The sequence below is a fragment of the Gigantopelta aegis genome, chromosome 9 (assembly GCF_016097555.1).
Source record: "Gigantopelta aegis isolate Gae_Host chromosome 9, Gae_host_genome, whole genome shotgun sequence".
NCBI lineage: Eukaryota > Metazoa > Mollusca > Gastropoda > Neomphalida > Peltospiridae > Gigantopelta > Gigantopelta aegis.
Genome location: NC_054707.1, coordinates 76,303,553 through 76,325,998, shown reverse-complemented (window position 1 = coordinate 76,325,998; position 22,446 = coordinate 76,303,553). Strand labels below are relative to the sequence as shown.

The 22,446-nt window shown below is 35.2% G+C and overlaps 2 protein-coding genes across 7 annotated transcripts in view; one reads left to right on the top strand and one right to left on the bottom strand.

Annotated features, from left to right (window-relative positions):
• The first annotated feature begins 27 nt into the window (after positions 1–27).
• On the top strand, positions 28–5,434 carry LOC121381439 (molybdate-anion transporter-like). The gene is made up of 2 exons (XM_041510753.1): positions 28–147; positions 3,454–5,434. Exon 2 carries the CDS (start codon positions 3,522–3,524, stop codon positions 4,869–4,871), a length of 1,350 nt encoding a protein of 449 aa, XP_041366687.1. The 5' UTR covers positions 28–147; positions 3,454–3,521; the 3' UTR covers positions 4,872–5,434.
• A 9,905-nt stretch (positions 5,435–15,339) lies between these two features.
• LOC121381245 (dihydropyrimidinase-like) overlaps positions 15,340–22,446 on the bottom strand; it is a 130,255-nt gene continuing 123,148 nt past the window's right edge. For all 6 annotated transcript variants that reach the window (XM_041510477.1, XM_041510476.1, XM_041510478.1 and 3 more), the window contains one exon: positions 15,340–20,777. In XM_041510477.1, coding sequence (XP_041366411.1) covers positions 20,692–20,777 — 86 coding nt within the window. In that variant the 3' untranslated portion in view covers positions 15,340–20,691. The remainder of the gene's footprint in view (positions 20,778–22,446) is intronic.

The following is a 22,446-nucleotide window of genomic DNA, read 5'->3' as shown; positions in this document are numbered from 1 at the left end:
ATTTTGTTATAGATTATAGCTGACATGGCAGCTTCCTTGACAGTTGCGACAAGTTGCTGTACTGTAGATGTTTTTAATGTCTTTCCTGAAATGTGTCGAGTGTGTATCTGATATAATATAAAGTAACAAGAACAAGCATCAGTTTTGGTTTGTACTTCTTGGAGGATTATTATAACTATGTTATATGTTGCAGTTATGCACCACACATAAACAAAAATTTAATTGATTAATAGTCTCGATCAAACAAGTTGTTTCTAGCAGAAGGCTAATTCTATGGTAAAGTTACATTTTCACAAATTTTTCAAATTTAGTTCGCTAACAAACCATGCATATAAATGAAAGGTATAATTATTCCACTTTTTTAAACAAATGTAGTGTGCAGTTAATTTTTTAAAAGGCTCGCAGGAATATCGACAAACCAAGCCCGAACTGTCAGTGTCATAGAAAGTGTAGTTCTTTCTACTTTCAAAAATGGTTACCATGTATAGCTGTGTATTAGCCCAGGGCTTGCGCTGTCAGTAGCCAAATTAGCCATTGGTTAATTTTTACCAAAAATGGCTAATAAAATTTGCAAGTCATTACTATCTTCTGATGTGCACAAACGGTTACATAATCTATCCGATACCTCAAACATAATAATAATTCCAAATATTCAGTTAGCGCAATAGCGATCTTGTGACCAGTAACGAGAAACAAGTGTCATCCAGAATACGTCGTAGGCCTGATGTTTGCTTATTTTAATAATCACGGTTATTAATTTTAACGGCATGCATTCAACATGTATAACAGCAATGTCAGGACGATCTGTATCTTGTTATTTTAACTTTGTAAAGTCTTTGAAACAAAGTAATAAAAATATACCGAAAATGTGTGTCAATTTGAATACACATGCCAGTTCAGCCAGACCGAGCGAAAACAAAACGTTCGCTAGACTGGTTTGTGCGCTTCACGTTAAACCAAATGGACACAACAGACACCGATCAAATAGTTTGTGAACATTAGAAAAAACTTTCGTGGGCTGAACTGAGGACAGCTCTCAGCATGAATATACATCACGCTTCAGAGTCGGCTGACACCCACGTGTCAAGAGACATTGTTGCAAACATTAAACAATACGATTACACAGAAGTAAATCTTGATGTAAATTTGTAGAAAAACAATAGTTGTTCGCATCAATGAATGCCTAACTGCAGTTTTGTTTATTTCCTTTGTCTTTGTTAATTTCATACCCATGGTCAAGAGCACGAATGCAGATCGTGATCACAGGAAATGAACATGCAGTATTTATACAAATTGCAGTTAAATGTACACTGAATAAAATTAGTTTACAATAATCATATTTGTTAGATAATTTTAGATATTAAATGTCACCTCACAATCTTACAAATTTATAAGTTAGCTGGATTTTAAAACAATCGTAAATTTTAATTTTATTAACTTTTTTTTAATTTTTATATATAAATGGAATATACTGTGAAGTCAGCATTCTTAGCCTAGGTATTTTACAAGCATTTAACATGACAGCAACATCATGGCGCAAAATATGATTTTGTTGGGGGTGGGGAATTGATGGGTTACTTTAAAAAAAAGCAATTCAAACTAACATAAAGATTGCTATTTAAAGAAATAATGAGCTCTATATTAAAAAAAAAAAAGCTGTCAAATTTATATTTGGGAAAAAAAGAAGAAAGAAAAAACAACACCCTATATAAAGATCCACCCACCCCCATGTTTCTGTATGTTTGTTAATTTAATGTCATAGACCTTAGAAGTGGGGGTGGGTGTACGGGGTACTGGCTTCCAATTCTGAAGATAATGCATCACACACACACACATGCTGAAAACTCTTAACTGCTAAAATCATTAATTATACAAAGTCATTTTAGTTTTTTCCTTAAAATTACCGATATCAGGTCCACTTGACTTATAGAAATTAGCTTAAAATGGAGGAAGGTGAATAAACAGTCTGTGCATGTCACATGACATCACACGTGCCAGATCAACAAGGCCAAATCATTTTAAGTTTTATGATTTTTAAGCCCTCTGTCGTTAGACTTTGTTTTCAGTTATTATATTCGATCTGCAAAAGGTATGCTACATTTTTGTGCCTCTACTGTAGTGAATAGTAGACATAATCCTTTCATAACAATTGTAAATAATTTTGAGTGTATAAATTGTGTTAATTAAGAATCTATTCATTAAAAAAAATGATATTTTACAAACTATTCACTGGTATGAATGCCTATCTATATTGACATCAAGCGCACTGGACCAGAATGATTGACAAACTGAATTTTTTATTTTAAAAATATATTAAACAAAGTGTTCATCAACTATACATAGTTAAGAAACATATTTTATCATGTAGTGCCTAGTGGCTTTAAAAATGATAAATCATACATGCGCAAAAAGGCTATTTTTCCAAATGCATTTTCCTGAACATAGTTACAAACTACCACCCTTGCTTGTTTACTGTATGATGTTACACTTTTGTTTTGATCCCAGACCGACCGCACATCAAGTGAGTGCTTCAACACTAGGCTACATCCCACCCCTAAACAATAAAAAGTAGTTCATGTTTGAACACCAAAGATATGTTCTAGCATGAGACTCAAATGTATTGCAGTTCCATAACACCAAAGTAGTAGGCATCCATGTTTAATGATATTGTCACAATTATGGACAGTGAAGTGGGATTGGGGTGAGTTTACCAACCACTGGGGTGAGTTGACCTGCTCCCACGAAAATGGGCAATCAGTGCAGATCTGAGGGGATGACTGTCGCTTATATTGTATATAAGCAAATTGATGAGAAGATTGTCGTAGAATTTTTTTTTCTTCTGGTACATGTATTTTTTCACAATGATGTGTATCAGCAAACAAATATTGCACTTGCTAGGGCTACAAATAGATGTTTAGTCATTTAACTACATTTAACTATTTATTTCCTTTACTGTACCATAACTATCGCTCAGACTCTATTTTGATCGCAGGCCATCGGTCTACAGGCTGGTAGGTACTGGGTTCGGATACCAGTCGAGGCATGGGATTTTTAATCCAGATACCGACTCCAAACCCTGAGTAGGTGCTCCACAAGGCTCAATGGGTAGGTGTAAACCACTTGCACCGACCAGTGATCCATAACTGGTTCAACAAAGGCCATGGTTTGTGCTATCCTGCCTGTGGGAAGCGCAAATAAAAGATCCCTTGCTGCCAATCGGAAGAGTAGCCCATGTAATGGCGACAGCGGGTTTCCTCTCAAAATCTGTGTGGTCCTTAACCATATGTCTGACGCCATATAACCGTAAATAAAATGTGTTGAGTGCGTCGTTAAATAAAACATTTCTTTCTTTCTATTTTGATATACACAGTTGCATGTACCTATAATGGCAGAAATCCGATGACATTTGAAAACTTTTGATTTCATTAATACCGTGGTGTGCTTATTTTTCAGAATGTCTTGATGATCACAGCAGCTGAAGTTGAAGGTCTGACTGAAAGAGAGGTGGTCGCTTTATAACGATGATCATCACATACATCCTGTTCTCTGCCCTGGCAGTGTTGTGCCTTATTCTCCAATATTGGGCACAGAGAACCAGGAAAGATGCATCGGTGGGCAACAATCCACAATTTATTAAATTTCAGCGGGGATATTTTGCCGTCTACTTGGTTGCCATGTTTGCAGACTGGCTGCAGGGCCCGTATTTATACAAGCTGTATAGCTATTATGGATTTCAAGAGGAGCAGATAGCCGTCCTCTACGTTTTCGGATTTGCCTCCACTGTCATCCTAGGAACGTGGACTCCCATTGCGGCAGATCAGTTCGGGAGGAAGAAATTGTGTTTGATTTTCACTGTTACGTATTCTGTTTCGTGTCTGTTGAAGTTGTCGAGGAGTTACGGAGTTCTCATCATAGGAAGGCTTTTGGGAGGCGTGGCAACATCGGTTCTCTTCTCAGCGTTTGAGGCGTGGTATATCCACGAACATATTGAGACGCACGACTTTCCAAAAGAATGGATCTCGGTCACGTTTACCAAAGCGTCCATGTGGAATGGGGTTTTAGCCGTGCTGGCCGGTGCCACTACGAATGTGGTGTCGGAATGGTTCGGGATGGGTCCAGTTGCTCCGTATATGCTCGCCGTTCCTTTTCTCATTTTTGTGGGAATCGTTATATCCACTCATTGGAATGAAAATTACAGCGGACATAAAATCCGCTTCAGAAAAGAATGCTTTGAGGGACTGAAAAACATTGTGCAGAGTGAAAAGATTTTCATGATTGGTGCTATCGAAGCTTTGTACGAAAGCGTTATTTATATTATAATTTTTCTGTGGACGCCGATTTTAGACTCGGGCGAGCCATCTTTGGGAATAATTTTCTCAAGCTTCATGGTGTGCATTCTAATTGGCCAAGCCACATACCACATCCTGACTTCTCACAATATTTCCATAATGGTTTTGCTGATGTCATCAACAATTATTGCCATGTCATCAAATCTTGTGTGTGTGTTCTCAAATCATCCCAGCAGCAGGAACATGACTGTTACTTACATAGCTTTGCTCTGTTTCGAGTTTGCCGTTGGGTTGTATTTTCCCGCCATGGGCTGCCTGCGGTCACATATCATTCCTGACACTCACCGCTACAGCATAATGAACTGGTTCCGTGTTCCCATCAACCTGATCACGTGCGTAGTGTTGATGCTGCTGCATGAAGACGTGTTCCAGCATGGAAACCGGATGATCTTTGTCATCTGTGTTGTGCTGCTCTTCCTCGGCTTGTTGTGTGGACTGCGCTTCGTCAAGTTATCGAAGGATGATGATGAACTGAAACAGACTCTGGTGACAGAGGCGGAACACGTCCACAATATATTCTGAGATAGATCTACATACAGTCAGGCTCGCTTTTCATTAACACAATTTCATGTGTTTCTGTAAGCAAATATTATCTTTATCTTTATAATGTGCAAAAACTTAGAAATACTTAAATATTTAAATATATTTCTATAGTAAAATGTGCAAACACTACACATGCACAAACATGTATAACAGTTTCTGACTATTATGGGCCTATGGCCTTTATACTGAATAAAAAATTGTCTTATTATCGATACAGTGTTTATGCACAGTATCTTTTACATATACACAATTTCCCGCGTGGGCATTCAGCACACTGGGGAAAAAAAAAATCGGTCCATCAGGTGTTTTCTGTGTGCTAGTTTTTTAGCCCAGTGACAACATAACACGAAGTGTTTTAGTAGTAGCTTAAAAGTACACTTCAACGGTGTCAAATTTTGTACAGTAATTGGCTTGCAAAAATGCATATATATACAGTGAAACCCCTCAATACCGGACATCCATGGGACCAAGTAAAATGTCAGGTTTTCAGGGGTCTGCCTGGACGGAAATACCTTCCGTTCTCCATAAAATAGGGAAAGTGTTAAAGTGTTTTAAAACAAGAACAAGAAGAATATGTTGAAAAATGGTGCATTTATGAGCATTTAGAAAAATAAAAACATCCATGGGAGTAATATTGAATAAAAAATGCATTAAAAAGTCCACAAATTGTCAATCAATCGATAAATCAGCCTACGTTGAGAAATGTATCCATCGATGTCTGTTGTCTTTCACATCTGTGTTTAACAATGGTTGCCTGCGTTAAATTTTCTAATTCCTGTACATGCAATAGGAAACGTTCATCTTTCTGTATTGCAAAGTCCTTTAAAATCTGAAGCATGTTCAACACGTCAGGATAGCTGAGATCGTTTTCCAGAACAGATACATCTTGTTCGGATTCGTTGTCGCTTCCGTCATTGGGTATTTCGTCCCCATGGAAGTTGGCCACTAGTTCTATCTCCCACTCGTTTGTGCAGTCTTCAATCGGCACGTCATCGTCGAAGCTGGTCAAGATATCAGTGTCCACGTAGGCAGTGATGAGTTCAATCAATGTGTTTACAGTAGTTAACTCCATACCAAAGCTTGTTTATTGTCAAGTTGCTAATCTTGCCTGCTGAGCGGTACCTGTACTGTATGCAGCGGTGATTACACTGATAACAGCGATCTCGAGCATGCGCATATTGCACTAGCCATCGGTGTTCACAGACAGGTGGGCGCCATATTGATTGGTATCGGTTTGATCGTCCGGTTTTCAGGGGTAGGATTTACACTAAGTTGACACATTGGGACCGAATTGTTTGTCCGGTGTTCAGTTTAGAGGGGTTTCTGGTTTAGAGGGGTAAAATATAGTGTTAAAAGATGTGTAAATCACGGGACCGCGGGAAAACGTTTCGGTTTTGAGGGGATTCCGGTTTAGAGGGGGTCCGGTGTTGAGGGGTTTCATATATATATATATATATCTATATCTATCGGTATAGTGAAAAAACACCTTTTTTTTATACATGTAGTTCCAAGTAAAATACATGCATTTCTGTATATAAGTAAGATACATGTAACTGTATTGTATTGTAAAGGAGACATTCAACAATTATGTAATGCAAAAATTGGTCTGTCCCGGGACCAGCCCCTGGCTATCCAGAGAGGGGTCCCCGGACGGACATGCTCGAAACTCTAGTGGTATATGAGCATGTAAAAATTATTCGCACTCGCAAAAATTGGGTATTTTTTATGAACACACACACACACACCCCCACCCCCATGATGCTAATGTCAGTCACCATCATCCATTAAAGAAAACAGCAATGACTGGATGCATTTTACTTCATAAATAAAAATGGGACAATTATTTTGAAAACATTTAACTATTGATAAATGCCTCCCCCCCCCCCCCCCCCCCCCCCCCCCCCCCCCTCCAGCATTTCGTAACACATCTCATGACACCCTCTACCCCTTTGAGCATTACATAATTGTTGAATAGCTCCAGAGTTATAAACAGTTACGGTCAAAACATGTATTGCTTTCTGGTATATCAAATGTCATGGTATGTGCTGTCCTTTCTGGGAAAGTGCATAATACACATGTATATAAAAGATCCCTAGCTGCTAATGAGAAAATTTAGCGTGTTTCCTCATTGATGTCATGGAGCAAATTGAATAGTTTAAGAACAGTAAATCTGAGTAAATAATTGTTAACGTTTGTTTTGTTTAACAACACCACTAGAGCACATTTATTAATTAATCATCGGCTATTGGATGTCAAACATTTGGTCATTGTGATTCATAGTCATCAGAGAAAACCTGCTATATTTCTCCTAATGCAAAAAGGGATATTTTATATGCACTTTCCCATAGACAGAAAAGTACATACCACGGCCTTTGACCCAGTTGTGTTGCACTAGTTGGAACAAGAAAAACTCAATCAGTTGATTAGATCCTCCGAGGTGAATAATTGTTAGTTTATAGGGTGTTTTGAGGGTCAAACTCCTCTAAAACTTGGGGTTGTTTTTACCCTACATATCAATCAAACAGCCACCATCAACCCTCCACTTCCACCCCACCTCCATATATGTTTCTACATACATCAGGGGTTAGGATTATATCTGGGGGAAATTCAGAAGTCTTTCCAAAAAATCTCCCCATTAGGTTACATGTCGGTACATGTGCTTATCCTTCAATGGTGTGTAGATAACCTCGCATGCTTCTGGAATAATGTTTTCTGGAGTAGACCAACCTATCCAGTACAAGTAAGATAATGACTTTTAGCTGTCTCTTGTTGTGTGAAAAAGTTACCATAATATGAAGCAAATATTTGACCCAAAATACCTGCAAGAAATGCCCATATTCCACGTACGTATGTTTCACTTTTGACTCACTTTTACTAGTTTTAGTGAAAGAATGTGTTAACAATGTCATAAACTATTGATTAGTAATAATCCGACCAACTCTACAAAATAAAACAAGTAATTTCAAAGAATTTTTGTAATAATTTGGATTTTATCATGCTATTTGTAATCACTTAGATTTTATTATGTCACATATGTTACATTTGCACAAAAGATGTGTTTCTAACAGATTACAAATTGTTGCCCAAGTTATTTGAGTACACAAGAGGTAATGAAATCTCTACATACAGTATTCCATTTCATTCATAAAGTTGTTGGAAATGCTTGGATCCATTCTAACGTTATTGTACAACATTCTGTCTTCTTGTTCCATTTCATTCATTAGAGCGTGATGTTATATAGGCTCCAAATTTTCCTTTTAGTGTCCATGGTTGTATTCAGTTGGTACAGGTACATATGTTTTAAAGTTGGATTTTAAATTTTATGTAACAAAAACTAAAATATGTGTAATACCAATATTACTATTAGTATCCACGTATGTGTTCAAAACTAAAATTGATAGCAATTGTTTTTGTTTATTTCTTCTTCTTTTTGTCAAAGTAAAGAAATAATTTTGTGTTCTTTTAAAAATAATAATAACAATATATATTTTTTTAATTAATCCACAATTCCACATGTATATATGTATATGAACCTGTGTCTTGCAGTTTATACATACATATCTAAAGAAAATAGGATGTAATTTTTATTTAATTTTTTTGCAATGGACAGTGGTTGAAATGTTTGAATTAATACATTGTTGTTTTGTTTCAGTTTTAATTATTTATTGATAAAAGCTTTCAGGATTGTATCTAGTTAGAAGCAAGAGTGCATTTTCCTCGCTCAATTAGAAATAAAAAAGGAACCATTTTAGTTAGAAATGCTCTATTTGTCTGAGCTGGAGCAGTCCCGATATTACTGGACTCGCAGCTGCCATTTTTTACTACCCCTAATTAGAGACATTTAGGCTAGATACAGCCCTGCCTTTTGGCTGTTTTGGGCTGAGGGTTTGTTAAGTTTTCTTGTTAATGTTACATCCATGGTTGAACATGTTATGTATCTTTTGTTATTGTTATATAAGTATATATATGTGTGTGTGTGTGTGTGTGTGTGTGTGTATATATACACAGTCAAACCTGTCTTAAGCGGTCACACACGGGAGTAGATAAAAGTGGCCGCTAAAAACAGGTGGCCGCTGATTACAGGTTGTGTCATATAGTCTTTAAAACATATGTTGTTTATTGTTTTAGCGTCTTTACTGCTAATTAATGAATGTGTGCTTCACAGTTTACTATCAATAAACTTTTAACATGTTGCTTCCTTCAGGAAAAACTGCAACTGAAATGTATTAAATTAACCGTTCTCAACAAGTTTGTTTTCTCTTTCCATTTAATTATTTAATTCCTACTTCATGCGGTGTATTGTAATAGTAAGTGAATCTGCAAATGTCAAGAGTAGCCTGCCCAGAGGCAATTAGATGCATTCCAGTCATACTTTCTTAATTGATACACAGTTGAGATGTCAGGACTGAAAGGGTACCATTATTCCTCAAGGTGTGAAGACCTGTTATTTGCTGCATCTTATCGCTGTTGTTAAATATCCCTTTTATATAATAGTAAATATTTACTGTGGCCGCTTAATACAGGTATTTGAGTGATTTGGGATCCGATTTGGGTGGCCGCTGGCCACGTTAGACAGGTGACCGCTTTTTACAGGTGCATTTACGTTATAAATCGTTTGGGAGGGTAAAAAGTGGCCACTTACTGCAGGTGACCGCTGAATACAGGTGGCCCCTAGGACAGGTTTAACTGTGTGTGTGTGTGTGTATATATATATAAATATATATATATATATATAGTCGAACCTGTCTATGGCGGCCACTCGTGGGACATGACAAAAGTGGCCGCCATAGAGAGGTGGCCGCTGTATGCAGGTCATATATGTCCGAATTTTTAAAAACAATTACACGTATGTTGCAATAGAACTATTAAGGAGCCATATACATGTGCAAAAACATAATTAAAAACAAGACAAAAAATTATCATCTAGATATGAAATTTATTAAGTGAAAAAGAGAATATTTAACAAACAACAGAATAATGGAGCACTGTTCTGCGCATTAAAGTCACTGATTATCCTTTAATCTTGCTTTGTTTGCAATGAAATAAACTGCAGCAGTATTTAATTCCTTCTAGAGTTGACACGTTTAACTCCAGTTGTTTTAGGCTAGATACCCTCTTATCAACTGCGTTTAATGACCACCGCCGATGACTAGTACATAGCACCGTTAATCCAGATTAAAAACACTTGTTAATTAACGAACACAGCTAAGCGACCGACGACCTTTAAAGGACCGCTGTTTATCAAGCCAATTGGTTATATCAACAAAAAGATCTTACGTTTTTTTTATGATTGCCGACATTTCTTTATAACTTGCACTAAAAAACAATTGTGGCCGCGATAGCAGGTTATTTTCGCTTTTTTATGACAAAAGTGGCCGCTGGCCGCGTTGAGCAGGTGGTTGCCATATAGAGGTAAAATATATAGTAAAATTCATTGGGGGGGACCTCAGGGTGGCTGCCATGGACAGGTGGCCGTGAAGGCAGGTTTGACTGTATATATGTATATATATATATATATATATATATATATATATACACACACATTGTATATAATATATATAATTATTATAATATATAAACAAAATCATGCATAAATCTACTACTTTCAGATTTGTTTCTGGTAGCTAGTCTAACATTGTAAGATCATTTCAACGTTTGCATCTTTTAAATATACGGAACAGAATGAAATGCCAAGCCAGACCTTGAAATTAGCGACAGCCGTTGGCAGTGCAGCCACTGAAAGCTGTTACAAAATTGATTTATAGTAGTAGTATTATTAGATATTTTAATCCGTATGTTATACTTCTGAGTAAAATTCTTGATCCAAGGTATTTTCAGTGAAAGTGATTCTTGCTCCAGCATTTTCTTCTCAAGTTCCAAAATTATTTTACACAAAGTTGTGTTTCATCATTATTGAAGTCAGTAAACTTCCACTTCCACTAAATGTTTGGTAACACCTTCAAGTTCACTTCTTAGAAGATCAGTTAATTTTTCGAATGAGTTTATCCCTTTGCTCCATAATGAAAATTTTCTTGAGTAGTTTTAAGTCAGTGTTAATGTTTATGCAGTCAGACTGTTGAATATGGCGACCAAAGTCATGCTTAATTTGACATTGACATTTAATTTCTGTATTAAAATCTATAAATCAGCAGCAGTGTTTCTAACTTCATGCTTATGCTGTTTATTGAATCCCCATGTGTGTTTCACTTTTTCTCCATATGTTTCAGATGATTAAAATAGATTGTCTCCTTTACAATTGATTTAGTTACACATGCTAATTGGCAAGACCAGAAATCCTGAACATAATGATAAATAGGCAAATTTTTTAAAGCCTGTTTTTCTTAAATGCAGGTGTTTAAGTCAAAAAAATATATCATTAAAAATATTTATACTTGATGAAGATCAAATAGACCTTAATTGGAAGTTGATTCTATAAAATGGTCCGGAATAGGTAAAATTAACTATATACATTTAGATAGGCCTACAGTGAAGATTTTGGTTTAGGAACATAAAGATCTTGATGTTCAACATTTCTCAAATAGTAGGAGTTGTTTTTCTCCACATATGTAAGTAGATCAGTAATATAGGTTGGGAATCCATTATGCCAACTTTTGTAAATTAGTACACATTTGTTGTATTGAATTCTTTTTCTTCTTTTTTTTTCTTTTTTTACAGTTATCCACTGTAACTGCTTTATAGGGGCAGACGGAGAGAGGATCAGCATTTAAAATCATTCCAGTAGCCCTTTTCAGTAGGCAGTTCAATCCCTCTTCATTACAATTCCCCGAGATTACACAGCAGTAGTCTATTAGTGGTAAAATGTATCCATTATAAACAAGTTTTTTGGCTTCTAAGTTTAAGTATCTTATTATTCTTGATAATAAAAAAAACATGTGGAAATTAGGGAACAATCGTGTTATATTTGATTTGTCCATTTTAAAGTGTTTTCAGCTTCAACATCTAAATGCTTTTCACAGACAGTATGTTATAATAATGGTGAATTTACTGAAAGACAACGGTCTTCTGGAGTTGTGATCTTTTGTTTAGTTCCTATTGTCATGTATTTTGTCTGTGTTGTGTTAATAAACATTTTATTATGTAAACACGATTTTTCTAAGCAATTAAATCATATTGTAGTTTGCTGTGGATTTCACAGCATGTTTTCCTCCCCAATTCAAATATTGTTGAGTCATCTGCATATATACCGTAGTTGTTGTACTATGTTCTACATGTAAAGGAAGATCAATTATGTATAATATGAAAAGGAGAAAGATAAGGGGAGCTAAAAATCACTCTCCTTGAACAAGTCTCAGGGAAGTGATGGGGAGCAGGAGTGATATATGGGGAGGTGGGGACTCTCCGACATTCTTTTGTACATATACGGTCAGAAAATATCTCAATAAATAAGGGAAATGTGTGAAATAGAAATACAGTACTCAGCATAACATTTAATCTACAGGTAGTGAAAGCCCTCAAAACCAGAATTCCCTCAAAACCAGACATTTTTCATGATCTCTCTTAAAATATCCGTACAAAAAAATAACCTCCATAAACCAGATACCATTTAAAATAATTAACTTCCCTGTGGGTGTCTGGTTTATAGGGGTTTCACTGTATCGTGGTGATCTGGCTATTGTTTATTATATTCCAATGGGGTTTTATCTCTGTGTATGTATATGTTTATGAATGTATCTTTCATTCTTTTGGGGTACCATAGATCCTTTTGGAGGTAGTTTTGTGGGGTTTTTTTTTTTTTTTTTTTTTTAAATATATATAACCATATAAAGTGCCAACTAATAATAAGTCTATGCATGTGAAAATCAGTTTGGTGACATTTTATTCTTCACTATGTGTAGGTTGTGGGGAGATAATGAATATTTCCAGTGTATGATATGCACAGAGTCGAATGATAAAACAAAGTGGACACAACTGTGTATTGTGTAAATAAACTACATTGTGTACATTTCTCTCATTCAACTATTTATTTGTTATAAAATAATACATGTGTATGTATAAAGAGGGTAATTCTTGCATTGTGTTGTTAATTTATTTTTTGTATTTGTCAAGCACATCTGTTTCATCAACACCTAACTCATATATTCATCATTGGATGTTAATGCAGCAGGTATGGAGCATGTCCTATGGATCGTAGGACTTTATCTTCACTGGAAGTAGTTTCCAGTTTTTTTCTTTCTGAAACGTACCTTCTGACTTGTATATAAGGTGTATAATAAAGAAAAGTTCCACTGCGGCTCTTTGGTAGGAGTAACCCAGGGCTGCATTCAGTCACACTGAGCAGAAAACATCCGCCTGTGCTTCACAGTAAACCAAATGGTCACGTTGGGAACCAATCAAATAGCAAAACGTTTGCTGGCTGAACTTGGGGCTGGTTTTCTCTCTCACTAGACCTTAGTTTGTTAATATAGATGAAAGTTCAACATGATCTGAAACGTAAGAGAAATAATGTACTGCTACTCTGTTTAATTCAGTAGCATGGGCAGTGTTACATTGACTGTCCACTATTTTAAGTAATTTCAAAGAACTGCACTTTCTTACACATCTGAGAGAACTGGTGTAAGGTTTATGCTGCATGTGGGATATATAACATGTTGAAGATCAATTTAAAGACATCGACTGGCTACTCCATGGTGATAACCTACATGTTAAATCCAACTGTCCACTGAAGTTAACAGCACATACCGATTGCTACCAAGATGCATGTTAACTGTGAGCTAAAGGCCCACTTTCCATTAAAGGGACATTTCTGAGTTTACTGCAATTTTTAAGATGTTATCGACTCAGACTTTTTATCGATTGTAATTACATATCAAATAGTGGCTGTATATTATACGTGTCCGATCGTTCTAATATTTGTACTAGGTTATATTTCATTTTATTTCCTAAAAAAAAAAAAAAATTGTACATACGAAATTATTTGAAGACAAAATCCAGTTTGGGCTGCTTACAAATATTAAGATTACCAAAAACACATTGAATATACAGACAATGATATTCTAAACAAGAAAATATATTTAATCATGGAAATATTTTTATTGGTCGGAAACATCTTGCAATGCACCAAACTCAGGAATGTCCCTTTAATGTGATTTTGTGTATTTACACAGTACTTTTTCCATATACGCAATTCCGTGCACTGAGAAAAAGGTTGATAGATGGGCAATTTTTCCATGCGCAAATCTTTCAGGGCAGTGATGTTGTAACACAAAGTATTTACTTTCAGCTTAAATGTACTCTTTAACAGTCAAATTTTGTTTACAGTGGTCCACTAGCTAAAACACATGGAAAAACACATTTCCATGCGACTTGGTTGGATGACTGACGCCATATAACCCTAAATAAAATGTGTTGAGTGCGTCGTTAAATAAATCTTTTTTTTAAATACATGCAGCATCCCACAGACAGGATAGTATATATATCACAGCTTTTGTTTTAGTTGTTGAGCATTGCATTGTGTAAAAATGTATTCAGCTCACTTCTGCTTGTTGAAATCATTCTGAAACCACTTTTAAGATTAATGGTATTTAACAAGTAACTATACATGTACATATGTGGGCTGTTTTGGGATTGTTTTTTTTATCTAAACATTAGTACATGATTTGGATCCCAGCTTTTAATTCATTGTACAAAAACATCTAAATAACCACTTGTAAGATAAATGGTATCTAACACATACTTGTGTGGTTTGTGTTTTATCTATTCTTTGGTATGATTTGGATCAATTTTTAAGTTATATATGTAAGCAGGGAGTCCTGTTATGGGATACATCACAAATTTCTGTATACATTTCACACTGGAAGGAAGGAATGCATTTTTTAAGACACACCAAAAACTTTAATTATGGTGTCTGACGTGGTTGAAGCAACAAAGATAACAAGAGTACAAACCTGCTGCCATGTAATGAGCTACAGTTTCTAATTAGCAGCAAGGGATATATGCATCTTTGCAGACAGGATAGTACATACCATTGCCTTTGTTACACAAGTTGTGGAGCACTGGCTGGAATGAAAATTTTAAAATGGCTAGTTAAAATGTGCCGAGATGTTAAAAAAAATGTCTGATGAAGCCTTATATCACTTGTTACTCCCGACAAACCGTAGCAAGGGATCTTTTATATGAATTTTCCAATAAACCAGCAATGACATACCATTGCCTTTAATTTTTTCAAACGTACAAATGCTATATACTGGCAGGAAATGTACACCAGGTGTAAACATTTTGCCATCACTTTTGTGCCATCGGTGATGCTCCCCACCTACAGAATGGACGGCAGTTGCAGTCGGGCCAACATTAAGTTTGAGCCCTGCTTTAATATACCAGCTGGCACAGGATAAACTATGGGCTGCTGCTGATCTTTTTTGTCAAACCCTGCAAATTTAAATATTTAATTTAACTAACAACTAATATTTAACTAACAACAAACCACCAGTCTGAAATAATTGTTTTATTTTATATATAAGCATATTACATGAAGAAGAATCTACATAACACTAGCAACTGGAGCCAAGTACCAACATCTCAACAACAGTGGCTTGTACAGGACAAGACACACAGTAAAGACAACTAGCATTACCCATGGTTCAGTTTGTTTTTAAAGGCATGTGGTCCACAACAAATACTGTGTTGTACTTCTGGTGAAAACCAATAGCGCCTTGTGAAAATCCAATTATAAATGTTCAGTTTGATCTTGGTTGTTTTAATTTCCACACAATTCCAAAAAGCCATCTTGATGCGAGTGTTTGGTGCATGCCTAGATTTTGAAAAGACGTGGATTTTTATAATAAATAGCTATTGAATCATCAGGATGCTTGACAATTTGGAACATTTCAAATGATCATCTGCAGTTAAGATTTGAAAATTTTGGTTCTCAAGTGCCAGTCAAATTGGTAATTCACTCAACATTTTACATGATTAGATATGTAGAAAGTCTTACTACATGCAAAGTTTTAAACAGAAATACTAGACAATTTTGTAAGGGTCAAGTACCTTTAATCTGTAATCATCCTAGCTGAACAAACTAGTACAAGTCAAGTAAACCCAGTACTGGTTCAACTACTTTTATATTTACTTTTGTCATGATCCAAGGGGAAGGAAGCAAATGCTGCTCACAATGCACAATATGCTTTCTGATCCTCAACTTCACAGGCAGCTTTTGCTTTACATCTTCTTGTTTTTTAAAGATATATACTAAAGATGTTTTGAGAATTCTTGGTATTTCATATAGGTGATAAAATGAATTACATCTATATTTGTTTCAAAGTCTTCCACATTGCTGATAAAAAGTTACATTTCAAGTCTTAAGTTTGAGTCTAATTACTAGAAGTGCATCTTAATTTCTAGCATTTGCTTCCAGCTTTAAATTTAAGAAGCCAAGATTGCTCTCAACAGAATGGATCTCTAGCCTTGCTACCCACACAAACCAGGCCTACTGGTGGAACAGGCTGTAAAAACCTGGCTTCATTGTTGGTTTGTGTACTGTAGAATACATATAGCAAAATCTAATAAATACATGGTAATAAAACAGTAAGTATTTTTTACAACACTCATTCACCATTATACACTGTACATGTATATCCCTATAAAACATTGAGCCACAAACTTGGAATAAATGTATTGTTTTGAATAGTTGTTCTAATGGGTACATATTGTAACAGTCATTAGTTGTGATGACACTTTTTGATGACCTTTCTATAAATAAATGTATTTATATGTCCATATGAAAGCCATATAAAGGTTGCCTGTAGTAAATTCCATGTGTGTTTTTAGTTTTTTATAGACCGATTCATCCATTGTAAATCTATTAAGTAAGTTCTGATGGTCAGAATGTTCAGCAACTAGTCACTTTTAAAAAATTAATATACATGTATTTACTCATCTCACTTCTAATGTATGCTTTACAACATGAATTGATTCTTTATCAAGGTTTATTTCATTCATTAAAAAATGGCAAATTATTCCAACAATACATTTTGCATAATATTTAAATCTTGTGGGAATAAATTATTTTAAAAACTTGATAAAAATGTTTAAAAATTCCATAACACCTCCAGCTAATTGGAATAGAACAAAAAGAAATCACATCCACCAAGATACCTACAAGTACACACAACTTTGAAATAGCATTAAAAACTTTAAATACATCAAATTACATATCGCACAACATGGTTTGAAACTGCAGAAAATTTGCTGAGACAATAAATGCACTAAGGCAAAGACACTCGAATATAATAACTGGGTGAGATGCTTGGTATATATCAGTAAATATTTTTAAAACACACAAGTATGTACGACACCGATACAGAAAATAAGTGATCATTAATAATCTGAATATACAATATATCCTGTATAGTTATTAGCCTAAGAGTAAAATAATTTTAGTCGTTTTCTTTTTTTTTACCAATAATGATTAAATTACAACTACTCTACTTCTTGCTTTAATAAGCAATTTTGGTCGAAATATTTCTGGTCGTCCTGTTGATAAGTGAAACTAGAGTGAGTGACAGAAGACATTGGCCAGTGTCTTTATTATGCATTAAAAACTCAGATCGGTTGTGTTTGACATGATTTTGTCACAATTATCGGTAGTTGTCAGTATGGTCACTTTGTTTAAAATATTTCTGAGATGCTGGAAATGTTTTATTATTATAGTATAGAAACAATGAACATTTAATATTCTACGTCATTTACCCATACTAAAGCACTGATAAAAAAAATGTAGATTTGTGCAAAGGATACTTTTACAGACATTTTGGTTTCTTTTAAAAACACATCTAGGATTCAGTGTATGCTTTTCAATCTGTTAACAATTGTGAACATCTAAACATGTAACATTCTTTTCTATATACCATTGATTTTTTTCTTGATAACAATCTGCACAAAATATAAATTAATACATTTTTAGAAATTAAATACTGACTTTTAGTCAGTGCAAAGTTTATTTTAAAAAATAAACACAAAAATAACAAGATTATGCCAGTATCGTGAGCTGCTGAAAATGACAGGTTCAAGCCAACTACATGTAGTTTTTGCTGTAACACAAAAATGTTCCGACTCCATGGTGCTCTTCAGTGTGCCGACAGAGGTCAACTGATGTCACAGATCTGGGTATTGACCTTGGTTGTCAGATGACCAAACTGTTTTTTAAGCAAACCATTTGTATTCAGAAACTTGCCATGTTGCAATTTTTCTAAGAATATTACGTTTCTGTGCAGGTAGAAAACGCACTGCTATAGATTTTGTAAGCGGTCTTTTAATGCCCACCCTCCTCCCACCTCAGTGACATTATCCACACAAACTGTTTCGGGTTGTTGGATGGTGGTTGTTTCTTTTTGTTGTTGTTGTTGTTTTCTTTCTAGGATTTTCATATCTTGTTCAGTGTTTTAATGATGGTGATCAGGGATTTATACATTAGAAATCAAATGCACTATAAACATGTTAAAACCAAGTGACTCATGAAGGTGTGAAAAGTGAAACCAGACTCTACCAATCAAATACAGAGAGTACAACAAAAGGACTAAGTGAAGAAGACCAGTTTGTATATTTTGAATTGGTGGTGTACTGAAATGACAGCAGCCAAAGACCATGGTAATCACTGATAACAACATAATCAAATACATATGTTTGACAACACACCTGGTACAAGCTAAATTTAAAAAAACAAATGGGACACTGTGTCAAAATGTTGTTGTTTTTAAATCATAAAAATGCAGATCAATGGTTATCAAAGCCATGAAATGTCTGATAACATCGCACTACATTTGAAAACCAATATAAAACCATAAAAATAGAAATAAATAATAAATGCAGACCATTGGCTACCAAAGACTAGAAACAAAAATGGCCGACATACTCTGTATATAGAGCTCTTTTCAAAACGTGGATACTGATTGTTAACTTGAACCCCAAAGATATCATTCCAACCAATACACATTTACTAAACTGAAAATCAACAATGCTTTTTGTGTCTACATTATTGGTATTGGCATTCTATATGAATAGTTTTAAAAATATAAACTATTGGAAAATTTAATAAATTAATGCCAGTACTACCGAATTATTGTGGACCTGCTAAATTGAAGAAAATGGTAAAAAAATAATAATATTTAAAGAAAATATAAACATCACTTTAAAAGTTATAAATAAAAGCATTTAACTGGAGCCAAGCAGAATAAACCATTGGCCTCTGCTATAAAAAGTAATTCAGAATAAAACATATTACATAATAAAAGAGAGCGACATCAACGTTGTCAGTGAATACCTATTTTTAAATGTGTCATAGGAATGTGGTCACCTGACCAGTTAGAACTGAGATCTCAACTTGGGTTTGTGCTGATACTGACAAATTGTCATCTTTTGTGGTGGGGTGGCTAAATTACAGCTAGTAAATATGTACTCTGTGCCAACATGCTTTAACTGTTTATTTATCAGTTTTTTGCACGTTAACTTTTTTTCTGCCATCTTCTCATTTTCAGTTATAAATTCTACTCAACCAAAATACAAACATGATAATGGGACTTGAATACAGACTTATACATTTTGTTTCTTATTATTCAGTCTTTGAAGAAATGTAGATTCTGCATAAAAACGTGATTCTGTACAAGAGTCTGGGGGTAAAATCATCAACTCAAAGCTGCATTATTAGATGTCATTATTAAATGTCAGGTGGCGATTTCTTCTTTCGTTTTTGTTTTGTTTTATTGACCACCATTTTAATACATGTTTTGTACGGTCTAGAACTGCACAGAACAAATCATTCCTCAGCCAGATATTGATCTTTTTGTTATGATCAATTTGTACACATTAATAAACCCTGTCATAAGCTTTTGACAGCTGCTTACTCTTGTATGGTTAATATCAGTTGGTTATTAATTTATAATTCCAATATTTAAGATAAACTGTCAGGTCACAGGGTTTTTTACATGCACATTCAGAATAAGCTGTTGTAGTACACACCTGTCATGGATGCAGGTGCCGGCCTAGGCCGGCTCCTCCGTCCAGAACAGGAGATAACTATTAAAAATGCATCTTTCTTATAACCCTGATTATATCACCTGACATTCACAGCAAATGAAAATAGCCAGTTTTAATTTAATTTTCAACTGATGTTTCTATTCTCAATGGCACCATCATATCTCAGGGCTCACCATGTTCATTGCCAAATTAGACAGATGCTAATTTTTATAAAAAGTAGTTACAGCATTTAATAACTGGCTAATGTAAAATATTTCATATTAGTTACTTTTTAATAATTTTCAAACAAATACTCTACATATTTCAAAACTGGCTAAAAAAAAACCCGATAATAAATTTTATTTAAAACTTCCAATGTGAGCCCTGTAAACAAACTGAAACCTTGTAAAACGATACCATCTACCAAAGCACCTGAAATCCCTGTTATTAAATAAAATTACATTCATCTAGAAAATGTGACATTTAAAAAAAACAAAAAAACAAACCCAAACACATTTCACCCACCATCTCTGGTTAGTCTTCTGCTGTCATGACTACTGAACTTTTCTTAAATAAATGTTTTATAATTCTCCTATAACATCAGAGCATGCTTCTTGAAAGACTACGAATAACAGACACGAATAACAGACATCAATCAAAGCCTACAGTTGACAATGTTTTGTTTCTTTTGTGTGTTGCACATGCAGTTATTCAAAAGATGACTGACAATGAAAGCTGGATGTGCTATTGATCAGCAAGTTTTTGTTTAAAATGATGATGATGCAACAATAATTTTCCAAGATGGTCGTATTACAGTTGATGGGATCTTTGTCTACCAGAGACCGTGTGAGGCACCGCCTGGTGGGTTTCCCACGCGAATCTGAGGTCGTTTTGGTTTCTTGTCATCAAACTGATCTCCTGAAAGATAAAACACCCACCCATCATCATTACATGTGATAATCTGATACATCCTTGATATCAAGAGTTATATATCTATAGCAGAACACTCCAAACAGCTTATGCTTTAATAACATAGAAAACAACTTTCAAAACACGAGGCCATTTCAGTGTTTCTCCCAAGATTTTTGTTCAGAGGGTTGGCAAAATAATTTGACCTAAACTGAGCAGTGTTTATCCAAATTAAGTACTGTTATTATGTTCAGTATGTAAACTGTTCAACAGATTTCTCTTTAATGCAACAGAAAAATTCTAACAAGAGTATCGTTGACGTACATGAAACACCTGTCAAAAGTAGGTCGCAGTGACCTAGTTATGACATGCAACACACTTCCATCCCATGTTGCAAGGTTTGATGATCCTATGTGAATTGATAAGGAATATATGGCCCTGACAAGGATTTCCTTTAATGTGCAATAATGCATGTAAAGTAGGTCGTGGCTACCTAGTTATGGTACACAACACACACCCATCCTAAGTTGTACTTGCATGCAAGGTTTGCTGATCCTATGTGAATTGATAAAGATATGGCCCTGACAAGGATATCCTTTAATGTGCAGTAATGCGTGTAAAGTAGGTCGTGGCTACCTAGTTATGGTACACAACACACACCCATCCGAAGTTGTACTTGCATGCAAGGTTTGCTGATCCTATGTGAATTGATAAAGATATGGCCCTGACAAGGATATCCTTTAATGTGCAGTAATGCGTGTAAAGTAGGTCGTGGTGACCTACTTATTGAAAGCAACACTCCAACATTGCAAGTTGTACTTGCATGCAAGGTTTGATGTTACTATATCAACTGATAAGAAAGATATGCTCCGGAAACAAAACATTTACAGATGGACGGACAATCAGACGGACAGACAATCATAATACGACCCATCAAAAATGGCAATGAAAGAAAGAAGGATGTTTATTTAACAACACCTCAATATATTTTAACTATACAGCTGTTTGGTGTCTAACATATGGGTAAAGTTAAAGTACGTATTTTTTAATAGCACATTGATTTATTAATAATTGGCTACTGAATGTCAAACATTTGATCATATTATAGTCTTTAGAGGAAATCTGCTATATTATTCCATTAGTAGCAAGGGATCATTTAAATGCACTTCCGTACCGGCAGGACAACACATACCACAGCCTTTCATATCTATACCAGTCATGGGGCATTGGTTGGGGCTGGAAAAGACACAATCAAAGAATGGGTCCACCAACAGGATTTGATCCTGTAACCCAAGCACCTCAGGTGAGTACTTTACTGACTGAATTAGATCCTGCCCGTAACGTATGGTTATTTCTACACTTGGTCTAGACAGTGAGAAAAGAAACCCACTGACACCATAATCCTGCAAGGGATTTTGTATATGCAATGCACACAAACACATGCAAACACACACACAAACACAAGCAAACGCACACAAACACAAGCAAACACACACACAAACACAAGCAAACACACACACAAACTAGCACACACAGACACACGCACGCACGCACAACCATAACTTTTAATACATAATGCTTGGGATTGAAGGGAAAACCCAATGACCCACAGTACAGGTGAGTTTTACACCCTTAGCAGTGTTCTACAGTTGATTGTCCCACAATGCACTGATGTACA

Bases quoted from the DNA above. Each gene is read 5' to 3' on its own strand.
- LOC121381439 (XM_041510753.1), top strand. From the start codon at position 3,522: ATGATCATCACATACATCCTGTTCTCTGCCCTGGCAGTGTTGTGCCTT.